This window comes from Aplysia californica, unplaced genomic scaffold, assembly GCF_000002075.1.
Source record: "Aplysia californica isolate F4 #8 unplaced genomic scaffold, AplCal3.0 scaffold01513, whole genome shotgun sequence".
Taxonomy (NCBI): domain Eukaryota; kingdom Metazoa; phylum Mollusca; class Gastropoda; order Aplysiida; family Aplysiidae; genus Aplysia; species Aplysia californica.
Window position 1 is genome coordinate 69,921 of NW_004798783.1, and position 15,591 is coordinate 85,511.

The 15,591-nt window shown below is 40.0% G+C and overlaps 1 protein-coding gene across 3 annotated transcripts; it reads left to right on the top strand.

The window, feature by feature from the left end:
* Positions 1–975: 975 nt before the first annotated feature.
* LOC101854470 (glutathione S-transferase 1) lies at positions 976–15,047 on the top strand. 3 transcript variants are annotated; one of them, XM_005112966.3, is made up of 4 exons: positions 976–998; positions 9,324–9,501; positions 11,301–11,486; positions 12,706–15,047. In XM_005112966.3, exons 2-4 carry the CDS (start codon positions 9,331–9,333, stop codon positions 12,964–12,966), a joined length of 618 nt encoding a protein of 205 aa, XP_005113023.1. In that variant the 5' UTR covers positions 976–998; positions 9,324–9,330; the 3' UTR covers positions 12,967–15,047. The 3 variants fall into 3 exon arrangements, with proteins under 3 accessions (XP_005113023.1, XP_005113022.1, XP_035829505.1); XM_005112965.3 differs by lacking the exon at positions 976–998 and adding an exon at positions 3,608–3,826; XM_035973612.1 differs by lacking the exon at positions 976–998 and adding an exon at positions 3,625–3,651.
* Positions 15,048–15,591: the final 544 nt, after the last annotated feature.

Here is a 15,591-nt window from a genome sequence, read left to right on the forward strand (position 1 = left end):
TCTCTCTCTCTCTCTCTCTTTCTCCCCCACTCCTTACAAAATAATGACACACATCATGGCAATTGTAAGGACAAACGTTGGAAATAAACGTGAAATGAAATTATGACTGTGAGAGTAAGAACGACTTCTTAGGTCATACAATACATGCTAAAAAAGGGAAACTTAGCTTAGATTGACCTGCTCTGTAGCCTACTAAAAAAAAAAGAAAGAGAGATAAGAAACAGTATTGTCTTGTTAAAGCGAACTAGACGGTTTCCTCAGTGGCAGTAATTCAAAATAAGAAACGACGGTGATCGTACTGTTGAAGACCATAATTATTATCAGTGTTCACGTCATAACAGATTTAATATTATTTTTAGCAACGAGTTTCGTCTTGTCCAAGACGAACCCAAAATATACAAAAAAGAGGAGCCCTGTATCTTGCGTAAGTGTGCTACACTGCCAGAAATACATTTTTAATCTTGATCGTCCAGGTCGTTTTTTTTGTCTTGAAAGAAGAAAACCTTGGGAGCGCAACGACACTAAACATGTCAGGGTGACACGGAGACACATCATGCTTGTTGTCACGTTCCAAGTAGGCCCTATCGGCTAATTTGAAAGAAAAGGTGCCAACTTTTGAGAGGGTGCTCTCCGGAGAAACATGTTTCGGAAAACGCCTCCAACGGTCAATTCTTGTATTTTTTTTCTTTTTTTTCAGAACGAAACATAAAGCGATAGCGATTCTTTAGATAATTTATTCATGTGCCCAAAAATGGACACAGTTAACAATCGAATTTTTTTTTATCCTAACATCGTGTTTTGCAGACCCGTCTCGTTATTCTGCTGCTGTGCAAAGATGCAGTCTTATTCTTCTACTGATAAGACGATAAGAGCAACTTTTTTTTTTCTTTTTTTTTTCTTTTTGCACTAGCGTTTACGGCGTTCGCTAAAGTCATTTAGCGGTCGAAGCTTGCACTACCTGTGGTGTACAGCGAGCGGTCCTGACGTGTGTTAGTTAAGTAAGTATAGTAAGCTTATTCAGTCGCTACCTCAGTCAATTACTTAAAGTTCTATATCTGATATTGTTTGCCGTTTTGAATAACTAGATTTCTAAGACCAAGAAACCACAAAATTATATCTGCTCTATAGATCAAAAATCGTAAGAATATTCGCAGACGTTATCAAGATATTCAAAGATGTAGGCCTACTTTCGAAAAAGCTTGTGTGAAACTCAAAAATGTTGACGTCAAATGTCTCAAAACTAGGTAGCTAGTCTTCCGCCGGTACTGAGGGGATATAATTTTGTAATTCTGAGGTAGTGGCCCTCATCACATCATATAAAACACTCATTTGTTTTAAATTAAGTTTCCATAATGAAATAGTACGTGTACAAGCAGTGCACATGAATTATAATAGGCCTATCTCTTATCATGGGTCAAACATTGCATTTTATTAAAATTTCTGTCTGTCATTGGGCAAAATTTGGACTATAAAAAAAGTAAAGTGAACTTCATACACTTCAATTTCATTAGAGTTAAGCTTACCCCTCTCACGTAGCCTGAGGGTGAATTAATTATCAATTTTCACCGATAACGTTTTGTATGACTCTTCTGTTCCAGTACCGTACGTGTGTGTGTGTGTGTGTGTGTGTGTGCGTGTGTGTGTGTGTGTGTGTGTGTGTGTGTGTGTGTGTGTGTGTGTGTGTGTGTGAGGGGGGGGGGTGATAATAATTCAGCTGTTTCTTGAAACGGAATTGTAAAAGAGAAATAAATTATACTTGAATGGGACAGACGCAACTCTTCCACCAGTGTTTTTTTCCCAAAAAAAGAACGAGACTGATACCCGCCTATATAAGAACCCACGGGAAGGTAGGGGGGGGGGGGGGGGGGGATTCGATAAAGAAAATAACGCTCTTTTATCTTTTATAGCGCTCTATGTAAGTGTTACGAACGCATGAGATAACCCCCTCTCATAAGCTTATGAGTCATTATGAGTAGATCTAGGCCTAGTTACGCTCATTCGAATAATGATGAATACCTTTTAGACGATAGGCGAGGCATATTGTTACAGTAAACTTTATAATGTTACGAAATATCTGAGGTTCGAAATGGAAAAATACACGTCAGTTTCCGAATGTTTTTCTCTCAAATTTTTATTTTTGAAGAAATACGCTTAGATCTACGGGATCACAATAAAATATGGGTCTCACGAGGATAGCTAATGTCAAAACCTTCATAAATATGGCCTCGTTCTCACGTAGCCTATAATGATTTTGTAGAGATCTATCCCATTATCCCCCCTTCCCCGTCCCTTCAGAAGTGCTGATCAATGCTTCGAATCGTGGAGTTATAATTCTATGTGGTATTCAAATACTGTGCGCAAAATTACTTTTGGCTTTTATTTGTTTCTTCTTTTTTGCATTATAATATTATTGAGTTACTCCTAATTCCTTATCCACCGGAACCGCTATGAGCCGGTAGCAAGGGGATAATGGCCGGTAGTAAATTCCTTTACGACTTCGGCAACTTCGACATCAAAAATTATTTTTCGGCATGGCGATACTCGATACTGGCCAATATCGAGTACAATATGAACTAAGAGGTATCTTTGGAGGTATCTTTGTAAAGAGAGCCAAATGTCAATCTGTACTCAGTATTTATTATGAAGATTAAACAAGGGGGCGTAGCCTAATAAAAGTTTATCCGTAATATAACGGTAATCACTTCTTTTTTTTTTTTTACAATAAAAGGCCACTGTAAGTGCAGCACGAAGTGCAGTAGTAAGTCTGCATGTATTAATAGTCTGAGCTGTGTCTTTTGGTTGTTGTTTTTTTTAACTTGTTTTCTGACTTTTTTTTTTAAAAATTGTTTTTAGGGGGAGTGCAGGGATTCATCATTTTTTAAATCTTCTTTTTTAGCTGAACCCCAAAAGTTGCCTTCTGAATTTTAGATGGTTCGACTAGATTAATGAACTCATGGAATCTATCGCGTCTCCATCATATGGGAATCAGTTGTGTGTCTTTGTATATTTATCACAGACACAACAGTTTTTGGGCCAGCAGTGTTTTCAATGCTTTTTAGTTTTAAAAAAATGTTAAACTTGAGTATCGATTGGGGGGGGGGGGGCTGATCTCGCACTCTAGAGGTTACTGTAAGTACGTGTTCGCCTCTCATGCATTCAACCGGTCTCGGATTAAAAACCTGACAGCGACAAAATCTAGGAGGTCCCAGTGCTAGTTGCACACGTTAAAGATCCCTTGGCGGTCCAAATAAATTGATTAGAGTAGGCTTCGGCCGCCACCCGGGCAAAGTTCAATAATAAATTATACCTACCAAACTGATAAATGTTTGATGTATCCCGATCGAGCGCTCATATGACCTTATGCAGTTACGAGCGCTGTAAAACACTTACCAAAATAAAAACTAACAATCAATACATGAATCGATTAGTATCGACTAAGCAACGAAAGAAATATGTAGATCTAAGTTAGGCAAAACCTTCGTGAATTATATTAGTAGAATTCTGTGGTCTTAATAACAAAGATCGTACGTAACGGTTTTTGTGTCTCTGTCAAAGATTCGAGTACTGGTATCGAGTAATGTCCACCACTACCGAAAACAGGTTTCCTTTTCCTTCTCTTGGTCTTGACAAGTAGGCGCTAGGTAATGACAAGTAAGTTTACCAGCCGGCCGACCGACGCCCATGCCTTTGGCCATGAGTGGCTCCCTGATGACAAAGCAGGAATCAATATGTCCACTAGTTTTGATTGAGTGACCAATAGTTCTAGTGACGTATGTGCCACTTTAAGATTTTGTACCAGGAGAAGGCCCGGCGTATCTCCCCCTCGGTGAGTTAAAAATTGTAGGTCCATTCATTGAATACTGGGAGAGACATTTTGTTGGCTCCGCTTTCTCAACCTATTCTGCGTGGCGTGGGCGGTGACCTCTACCTGGCTTGCTTGGCGCGCGGGGGGGGGCGTGAAGGGATTTTATATTTTGGGGGTTTACATGAGGGATTTTAGTTTTATGCTTTAGGTGTGACTAGATCTAGATTAGATCTAGAATCTAGATATTTATACGTTTGATATGCGGCGAGCTAATATATCAAACCTAAAAACTGCAAAACATCAAATAGTAATAGAGGGTCTAGTTATGGTAAAATCAGGTGAAACCCCCCACCGTATTTTTAGGCCGGCACCATTTCTCCGAACTTTCAGGAAAATAAACCTGGGCAGTATTTCTCCGAACGTTTGGGAAACGAAGTGACTATTCGGACTCGAGTCCGAATATGAAAAAATGTTATTCAGACTGGTTCTTGTCCAGCATGACATCACTTCCGACTTCCTGTGACTCGTGACTCCGGCTTCCTGACCTGCCTACTCGTGACTCGCCTCAGGCTGGGTAGAGACCGGGATCACTTCGGGCAAAATGGCGTTTTGTGCAAGAGCCAAGTTTTTATCTTATGATGAATTTGAGGCCAACCTGAAAAAAGCGCTTCTAATAAATTTTATTTGTCAAGAGGTCATCAGAAGCAATTAAAGAAGGCTCGTTAGCGTGTGTCGGGGTCGGATGGGCGGCCTGCACACGTGTGGCTGTGTGCGTGAGGGGGGGGGGGGCACTGTCGGTCCGGGCGTTGAATGTCGCTTACGCGTCAGTCTTTTTTCCCCCGGCAACTGATCATTATTACAATAATAAGCTAGTCTTGACGTAGATCTACGTAATGAATTGTGCGCTGGTCTATGGAATCAAAAGTTGCCGTATGCTCAGCTCTACACAACAATACAACTTTTTCTTGGTAAACAATTGAGATGACACAGGCTTGTGTATTTGAACGAATCGGTCTTTTTTTTTTTTACATAGCTCATAATATATATATATAGGTGCCAGGTGGTCTGCTAATCTTCAATTTTACCTTTTTCTACAACAAAGAAAGTGGGAAACATGGGGGGTGGGGTGGGGGGGGGCGTATCAATGAGACGGCAGGCATCGGATCGGCAGAAAAGGTGTAGGGGAAACTAAAAATGGCGGAAAATTGGAAGCACTGAACGTTAGATCTATAGAACGAAGACACTTCCTTTTTTCCGTACCCGAGTCCGAATAAAGACGGCCTTCGGGAAAATAAAGCTGGGCACTATTTCCAAAGATAGTACAGCCTACGGTAAGATGCTGCAGCTCTCTCTTTCCCTCTGTAAAAAAAAACGTAGCACGCGTAAAATAGGCCACGCCCCCAGCGAGCGTGTGACAGCCCCGATGTCTTGGCCCTGGGCTTGTTGGATAGAGTACATTATGAGAGCGTCCTAGTTAATCCTACTCTACTCTAGGTCCCATTCTATTCTAGATCTAGATCTTAATAATTATATTATAATATTATAGATCTATCTACCAAACTAAAGAATTGATCAACGTATTTCAATATTTTATCTACATCTAAATTATTTTAAAAGAAAAACATTAGATTTAAAAATAGTCTCACTTCGGTAACGAGTGATAAATTCAGAGGATAAATCTAGTGTACCGGGTGTATAGGCTTACGATCTACTAAATCTAGATCTAGGCCTAAACATTGACAATCACAAAATCTAGGCAGAGAATCCAATGCAATATTATCGATCGTATTGATGAGATATATTATTGATCGTATTGATGAGATAGTATTGATGACCTTTAGGAGTATGCATTATTAGAAATCAAAAGATAGTGTCAATTAGTATTAACCAGGGAACACTGCAATAGCAGGAGAGAGAGAGAGAAAGGGGAGGGAGAGAACTAATAAGCTACAACAGTTAAAACGACAAACAGGCGCACAGAGAGATAGATGAGTGCATGACTGAGTGAGTGACAGAGAGAGAAAGAGAGATTACAACATAGAAGTGTCTTATTAACTCCCTCTCTCTTTTCTAAGGGCTCACGCTCTCCTAGCCTTGACTACGGGGTGAAAGTTTACGACACTTTCCCCAGTGACACAGTCACCTATGCACTCATTGGACCTTCGTCAGGTGCTTTAAATTTTCCTCGACTACATAGCTGATACCAGCTCATCAAAGACGAAATAATATATATACGCTTGAGGTGCTGTGTGCGCCCCTGAGATTTAAGTGTTATAAATCACGGCGAACTACTTCTTCTAAGGCTACTTTTTCATCAGATGAAAATTAGAAAAAATTTGGAGGTGAAACGGTTTCGTCCCCGCCATCCAGGAGAATCTAGAGCTAACTTAGAATAAAGAGATGGAAAGTTGATTCTCCCCGTTTAAATGTTTCTTAACATGCCGTGGCTCACCGTGAGTATAGAAAAATAATCACTGTTGAGCTCTTAGTGCTTGATTTTTTGTAGTAAAGAAGTGGAACCAACCTAAGCCCCACCTAAATATTGGTCTACCCACCCCCACTGGATGGTTGTGGGGGTGGTTTTTGTGATGTGCATAAAGATGATTTAATGATGATGATGTGATGGTGGCCGTGATGATGATAGAATTAATGTACAGAAGTGGTCAGGACATATGGTGTGTGTGTGTGCGTGCGTACATGTGTGTATGAGTATGTGTGGGGAGAGAGAATTGAATTGAATTTGACTTGATAGACTCTCATAAAAAGTTACAAGTTAATATCATGCAAAATACTGATCTCTGTGTGTTGTGCTAAAGAACAAATTACATAATAACATACAACACAGAAAACATAATATAGATATATGTCGTATATATATATACATAACATTTGCATCTAGAATCTAGTTCTACACCTAATGGAAAGGGCCCTCACACATCAAAGTACAGAGTACAAAGCATTGGTCATAGTCATGGACACGTGATACATGCAGATTGTAAACAAAGCTTACAGGATCTCTCTAGTTCAGCTCTAATCTAGATTCTAGATTGAAAAATCAATTTCACATTGTCTTTCCATTTTTCGTCCTTTGGGAATCTGAAGAAAGACAATTATTTCGTTTTTCCTCTGGAATTAGAACTGCCGATCGCTGAACAAAACTGGCCAGTAATGCATAGAGCGTTGCGAGTCTCTCGCCGTGTTTGTTTACATACTGTCGCACGCTCGCCGCTAGTGGCGCTAGGAGTCGACGTGCCTCACAAAATTGGGCCACTGCAACATCTTACCGTAGGCTGTACTATCTTTGCTATTTCTCTGAACACTCTGAAATCACATCCTTTCGCGCAAATTTAGGATATTATATAGAGTAAAGGCCTACTACCAAAGATTGTTCGTATGTATACAATATGAATATATGGTTCAATCGGTCCAAAAAGTGTCCGCAGTAAATATTTATTATAAAGAAATGCTACAGTTCCAAACAGTTTTTCGTTACAGATGTGACGTGTTGTCTATGAAGGGTGCTGCTCTTAAACTTGATGTGTTGTGTTCACTCGTGTGCTGTCTAGATCTAGATCTACGGAGGGTTATTGATAACGACACAGAACTGGCTTCTGTGTTTGTCGCGGCCGCGACCAATCAATCGTGGCTCGATTTTTTGGTCGGGGAATAAAAGTCAAATTTGAAAAAAAAAAAAAGAAAGAAACCGAACCTCTTTACTTTTGAAAGAAAGTTCACGTAGCTTCACTTAGTCTCTTTCTCACTTGTTGCCACCACGTTGATTTGTTGAATACGTTACAGTTACTTTTATTTTTCCCTTTTTGACTCTTTGTGGTGTTTTATTTTGTTAGTGTGTAATTTTTTTTCTTGTTACTGTTCTGATGTATTGTTTTTTTTATTCATTTTTTTTTTGTTGGGGAAAACGGGGGGGGGGGGGAATGTTGCATTATGTAACGTCATTTAATTTGATGTTCCTACCTTCATTAGATTCTAAATATATATATAGATTTAAATGTTTTATGTTAGAGCGTACGTTCTACCAAAACCGATTACATGTACTGACACTGGCAGGTCCCTTAATGTGTGTGATTCCATAATTAACATGTATCCTGTACTTTAAAAAAATTTTACGCACTTTTATCGGACAGGTTGACACACACCCTTATTTGTTAGTTTTTGTGGTTGTTTATGGGCTGTTAGACTAATTTTGATTTAATTCTGTTGTGAATCCTTTCTTTTTCACGTTTTTACACTCATCTAAAAATCTCTAGACTAGCTCTTGAAAATTGAAGTAGATATAAACCCAAAAATTTGCTTCTGTGTGTGGGTGTCTATGCGTGTACGTGCGTGAATGTGTCTGTGTGTGGTTGTAAGTGGAGAGTGAGGAGTGTGCGCGTATGTTTTTCGGGCTTTATTTCAGCCTTTATTCAGTAACAGTTCAAAGTATACAAAAACAGAAGCGCAGGATCCATTCACTCCAGTGCTCATGAGTCGTTCCTCTCTTTCAGTTTCACTCATTCATTCAATTCCCGTGTTCTCTCCCGCGGCTCATCCCCGTCCTCATGACTTTCACACCCCACCCCCTCCCTCCAGGCACACACAAAGAAAATCTCACTCATTCCCTTCCACCCTGTGAACCATGGACAATAATATAGGCAAAACACTGCCTTAGCCACGTTTCTTTCGTTCGTGAGCTGTGGACCAGGCCAGGGGGGTCAGTGTTGTCGTCTTGCACTTGTAGTTGCTGTCGCCTGTGGATACACTCGTACATTCTTCCTTTCACCCGCTCTGTCGCTCACACTGTCTCTCCATCCTCAACTCAGCTCGTCATACGTTCACCAGCCAGATTGAGGCTGCAAAGCAGCTGTCGTGGCACAAACCGATCGCCGGACTCGTCGCCTCAAAAACAAGCACGTTTGTTTTTCAGGCAACAGGTCAGGCGATCAACCCGATCCCATCCTCAGTGGGCACACGGAGAATATCAGTGTGACCAGGCAAAACTTTCTTTAATGACTTTAGACTATGCCTACCATAAAATATAAGTCAATTCAATCTATCATGCCATACAATTAAATACCTTTTTTTACGCGAAGAATACCGCGATGCGAGATTTATAAGCTCGCCTCGGAATTATAGAATACCCCCATTACGATGTTCCAGTGGAACAGAGAGGGCAACAGTTCATGGTTCTATGCGCTTTACAACTTCCTGGCAGATGCGAGAACACACAAACAATGTATTGTGTGTATTTATGAATGTTTTTATTTTTGTTTAAATGGTATAGTATATATATATATATATGCTGAATTTTTAAAATACCCTGCTTTTTCGACAGGGGTCTAAAACACTTACATTTTAAAAAATTGTATTGTTTGTTCTGTTCTATATACGTAAATTATATAATAAAGGTTGTGGGTGTTTTTTCGTGCCCTTCAAGAATAGGACAAAAATGGGTTATTTTTAATATTATTCTATCCAATGAATGTGTTAAAAATTGTTGGTTTTTTTCTTCTAATTACAGACTAAACATGGCGACTTCCAAGATACGTCTGTTCTACTTTGCGTACAGGGGGCGGGCGGAGGTGTCCCGCATCATCCTGGCGCATGCAGGGAAACAGTACGATGAGGTCACGTTCCCGCATGCGGAATGGCAAAAGTACAAGCACCAGGCTCCCCTTGGCCAATGTCCTATGCTAGAGGTAACTTCTAAGAGAAGCACAATTTCTGTATTCAATGTAAATTTATATATATGCAAACATCATTGTCATCAGTCCTGCCTAAGACAGTCACCTGTCTTAGATGGCCACTTTTCTGCTCGACAATGGGTGGCAGTCTTACACAGGTTCGACTGTGTATGTATGTATATTATATTTTTTAAAATAGGGATACACGCGATCGAAATATATACTCAGAGCATATATATGTGTGTGTTTGTATGTAGTGTAATATATGTGAGGCATTGTGGTGACATCAGGCGCTCGTCAAAATAATTAAATCAAAGAAATTTGCATTTTTGGGGGGCGGATGGACATTCTTTATTTCTTCTTATTTATTCGTTTTTTGGCTCAACACCTTTAATGTCTATTTAAAAACACATTTTTGTGTGGGTTTTACTGAAAAACATTAATTAAAGGTACAAAAAATGTAAATTTTCAGTTTCCAGGGCTCTCAAGCTATGGTCTGAACGTTACCATTTTCTTGCTAGTTTTGCTTCTGAAACCAGTTGACCCTGACCTCCTTTAATCGCAAATATTTCGACTTCTATTCAACATAGATGGGGGGTTTTTTGTACCAAAAGGAAAGCAAATGAACATACTTTAAGATGACACAAATAACCCCATCCAAAAATGTTCGAGCGCCTGATTCCACCACATTGTATATCGTGAAAAAACAGTTTCTTTGGTGAAGGGATTAGATGCTTCCCCGTCGCACGCAGACTTTTCTATCTATCCTCGTGTGCGATTAAAATTTTATTTTTATTCAAGTAACTCACTCTGTCCTTTGGGACCTCCTACTCCTCTGACCCCTGGTTTTGTTTTGGCAGTCAGAGTTGAAAAATCATGACTGATAAATAATGTAAAATGGATTGATGGGGCGTGAAACACCTACACTTTCTTACTGCGTCCAACATTTTTGGCACTTCTCCTTTGCTGTATTGCAGCGGTACTGGTACCTGTTCTGCTTTTTTTTTTTTATATATCTATATAGTTAGGGATAAAAATTAAATTTGATATTATAATAATAATAAATAGCATTTGTATAGCGCATTCCCCACTGGAAAGCAAGCTCTATGCGCTTTACCCTATATTATTACCCCAGCAGACCATAGAACACTCAGAAACATACTCAGTTTCCCGGGAAGCATACAGTGCAAGCAGCTGGTTAAGCGCTCTTACTCTTACATAACAAACTGATAAAATCTTTGTCTATAGCTGGGTACCCATTTTCACCTGGGTGAAGAGGGGAAAATTCGTGTAAAGTGCCTTTCCCAAGGACACACCGACCGTCAGGCCCGCGGCTCGAACCCCCGAACCCGCAACCTCAGAATTACGAGTCCGGTAGCCTGACCACGAGACTACCGACGCCACTATCAAAGTTAAAAATAGCCTGCGGTTTCATAGAAACTATTTTACAATTGGAAGTTTATGAAATTAATATGAATTTTCATTTTTGGCTTCCTGAGCTATACGTTTCTTCAGAAATCAAAAGAAATCCTGGCATTATCTTGTTGATGGGTGAATGGCGGGTGCTCCAGTATGGTTTTCTCCCTCATTCCTATCAATCATCAGCTGTCATTATCTCCTATCTAACTTTTTTTTTTTCTTTTTTTTTTGGGATTATATATTCCTCTCTTGTAATTTGTAACACTTCTAATGTTCTGCACTTATTTGACCTAATTCAATAATTGTGTCGTTGGTGGTGTAAACTAAAACAACTTACCAGGCCATCCCGTTTCCCCGCCCTCATATTTCACTTACTACACCCGACCCTTACTCAGGTGAACGGCAGACGGTTCCCCCAGAGCATGGCTCACTTCACCTATCTGGCCCGCGAGTTTGGCCTCTACGGCAAGACTAACATGGACGGCCTGGTCATCGATGTCGTCATGAATACGCTAGAAGATGTGTACAAAGCAGCCGCCAAGAGTTGGTACTTGGAAGATGGACCGGAGAGAGACAAACAGGTAAGGTGACTGATTAAAGCACACATTTTGAAACCCTCTCCATTTTTGAATTAAGTTTAAAACATCTTTTTAGTACGAGCTCTTCAGTGTTTGTAAGAATAAGAAATTTTATGGTTGGTTAGCTACTAGAATGTCATGTCACGCATAAAATTTTGCATGTTTTTGTTTTGTTTTGGGGGGTTTTTCCTTGTTTTTTAATCTGTTGTATCGATTGCGTGTGCTCATGGAATATGTATATAAAAATTCAAATTCTAATGTTGAACAAAAAACTAATAACAAATATGTAATGTTTGTACAATTGTTCCCTCTCCTGTAAATTTTTGCTTTCTGGACTTGCGGATTTTTCACGGTTGGCTGACGTTATGCCTTGTATCAATGAGTTTAGGTTTGTCTCACTGTCCTTTCCTCGTTCAGAGATTATATAGCATATGTGAAGCGTGCTGACAAAATGAGTTACTTCTCGGATTTGAGCCCTATGGAAATAGATCTATACATCACGCGTATAGGTGAAGTTTTTGCAGTTTATAAGTATATGAAATAATAAAAGGAAAGGCATGTTAATTTGTTATAGTTAAAAAATATGGCAAGTATAGAAAATCTACCGATTTGACCCTAGTGTCGATTTTTGGCCAATATCTCCATAAATTTGTGGATTGCGAGAAGTAACTCAGTTTGTTGGCACGCCTCACATATGTAGTATCATGTTTCTTCTCGCCATTGTCAGCAAACTGCTGAATAATAGAATTATATTAATTTTGGGAGGACGCAATTTACCTATTAGTATACGACATGCCAGTTTAGCTGGTTCACTGCATCACTAGGTTGCTGCAGTCGTAAGAAAAAAAGCTTCCAGCCCCCAGCCGTGCCTTGTTATCTATAATCATAGTGTGTGTTTTTTTTTGCTCAGATCTTTCATTTCAACTCAGTTTGGTGTTATTTTATGATGTAAATTTTAAAGTAAATAAGTGAAACAGGAGTAGAGTTATAAGGGAATTTTGTAGTTCTGAAAAACTGGGATGACAAAACTGGTTGGGTATTAAGGATAAATTGCTTTCTTTGCAGAAGCCACAAATCATCTTAATCTTTAATTCTTCTAATTGATTCTTCTGAATTGTTTTCGCCCAAGGAATGTACTCCTTTACGGATGTATTGGTCATCGCAAGACATTGTGGAACAAGCTATTATTATCGACTTTGCTAACATTTAATTTCTTTTTCAGATGGAGATCTGTCGACAGGAGGAAACACCAAAGTATCTGGCCTACTTGGAGAAGCTTCTGTCGGACAACGGCTCAGGTTACTTTGTAGGAAAAAGTCTTTCTCTAGCAGACATAGCAGCCTTCGACGCGCGCAGCAGCTACCTAAAGCTTTTCCTCATCTTTGACAACAGATACCCGCTGTTGGAGAAAAACGCTCAGCTCGTGTTGGACAATAAGAACATTCAAGATTACATCGACACCAGAAAGGACTATGTATGGTGAATTTCTCCCGGAGATGGGGATGTTTCTGAGGATGGTTTGCTTGATTCTGCAAGGGTGATAGTGATATGTATGTAAATCTATTCCTAACTTTCCGGTCCTGCCATGGTACATTTTGACCCCCTCCCTCGCGCACACTCTATTAAAGTAAGTTTAATACGTCTTTCAAGTATAACAAAAAATAGCTCCAACGAGAGTGGTGATCCTGGATGCAAGTGATTGGCAAAGAATTTTTTAATAAAGGTCTCAAGTTTACTTTTACCATGTTTTGTTAAGTTGCATCTAGTGTCAGTGCTTTTTTAGCGGAGTTAGCCATTTCTTTTTACATTGTCTTGTATGTGCCAAAATCCCAGTACATCCCTAACTGTGTGTGTGCCTGGTGAAAGGTGCCTAATGACGTATTTTGAAAAATCCCGGGTTTTTTTGCATTTTCATGTACAGAGGCCATTTCTGAACAATATGCTTTTTGAATTTTTAAGTTGTCTTTAGTAGTTTTTGAGATATATGTGATTTTGTAAGGCAGGGTACGGAAACAAAGCTATACATTTACAAGTTTGCTCTTGAAAAAACGAAAGGGTGTGGATGCGCCAAGCTTTGCTTTGTTTACATCTTCTAAAAATTCATGCGCGCCACCTGCCACTAGAGAAGGGAGAGAATGGCCTAAATTTTGGTATGCAATGTGATTGGGTTGACTTTATGAATGGATATAGGAAACCATCCGCAATGTTTACTCGGAAAACCAATTTTCTTACGTACGCATTTTTTTGGATTATGCAATATACCTCGTGTTGAAAAAGCATCTATGGAAACGTATTTTAAAGTTAAAGAAACTCAAGTCCTTTTAAATATCGATATACGAATGGCTAGAGAATCCATTTTTAATGGAACTTAATGTTTGTCAAAATTTCTCCCTGGTATCTCTTTTTCGAGCAAAGATGTCTTCTGGTACCTTTCACCAGGCACGCTCACAAACTTCTGGCCAGCCGGTACCTACGTGCCACACATCACTGGACTACATCACTCCCCGCTACACCCCACACACTGGCTAGTCTTCCATACACCACACGTGTATGTAGGAGTTGCTGGCCGACCCACATAGTCCCGGTTCCCCCACAACCTGTGATTGACAGGAAAGCTTGTAATCTCAGAAAGGGTGACCTGAGTTACTATCGTCTCTTATGAAGTATTGTCCTGTCCCATATATATATATGCTATATATTTTTTTATATAGTGTTGCCACGATCTATTTAATCAATCTATTGTTTTTATATATAGGGCTGCCATGATCTGTAATACAATATATTGTTGTTATAAGGGCTGACGTGATCTAATACAATGTATTATTTCTATGTGGCGTTGCCAGGCTCTATACTAAAACACCATGTAAAACGATCTAACACCTAGTCTTCTCGGATAAGGACGAAAAAATCTTGGAGGTCCCGTGTGCAAGTTGCTCACGTTAAAAGATCCCGTGGTGGTCTTAAGATCAACAAGAGTAGGCTTCGGCCGCCACCCGGGCAAAATTCAAAATTAATTCCTACCAAACTGGAAACTTCTTTATCATGCGCGCCACATGATGCTCATACGATCTTATAACATTCGTGAGCGCTGTAAAACACTTACCTTACCAAAACAAAAACGAAAGTATAGACTTGGATCATGATATTCCTAGACTGCACTGAGGCTGTGGACACGGGTCTCTCACGGTCATCACCGTCACCCTGACATGTGTGTTTCCCTCACTCTCTGAGCCCACGGATCATTCACACACACTGGCTGTAGTCTTCCATACACCACACGTGTATGTAGGAGTTGCTGGCCGACCCACATAGTCCCGGTTCCCCCACAACCTGTGATTGACAGGAAAGCTTGTAATCTCAGAAAGGGTGACCTGAGTTACTATTGTCTCTTATGAAGTATTGTCCTGTCCCATATTTAAATACTATGCATTGTTTTTATATCGTGTTGCCACGATCTATTTAATCAATCTATTGTTTTTATATATAGGGCTGCCATGATCTGTAATACAATATAGTATTGTTGTTATAGGGGCTGACGTGATCTAATACAATGTGTTTTTTCTATGTGGCGTTTGTGTTTTTTCTATGTGGCGTTGTCATGTTCTGTACTATAACACAATCACAATGTAAAACAATCTAACACTTAGCCTTCTCGGACAAGGGCGAATAAATCTCGGAGGTCCCGTGTGCAAGTTGCTCATGTTAAAAGATCCCGTGGTGGTCTTAAGATCGACAGGAGTAGGCAAAATTAAAAAATGTTTCCTGTCAAACTGGAAAGTTCTTTATGTGCGCCACATGCTCGTACAGCCTCATAACATTCACGAGCGCCGTAAAACACTTACCTTACCAAAACAAAAACAAAAGTATGGACTTGGATCATGATGTTCCTAGACCACACTGAGGCTGTGGACACGGGTCTCTCACGGTCATCACCGTCACCCTGACATGTGTGTTTCTCTCACCCTCTGAGCCCACGGTTCATTCCCACACACTGGCTGTAGTCCTCTACACACCACACGTGTATGTAGGAGTTGCTGGCCGACCCCACACAGTCCCGGTGCACCCACGACCTGTTGACCACCCATCACCTTTTGACCCGACACACAAT

Coding starts and splice junctions, on each gene's coding strand:
- LOC101854470 (XM_005112966.3), top strand. CDS start 9,331: ATGGCGACTTCCAAGATACGTCTGTTCTACTTTGCGTACAGGGGGCGG. Junction 9,502..11,300: donor GCCAATGTCCTATGCTAGAG/GTAACTTCTAAG, acceptor ACCCTTACTCAG/GTGAACGGCAGACGGTTCCC. Junction 11,487..12,705: donor GACCGGAGAGAGACAAACAG/GTAAGGTGACTG, acceptor TTTCTTTTTCAG/ATGGAGATCTGTCGACAGGA.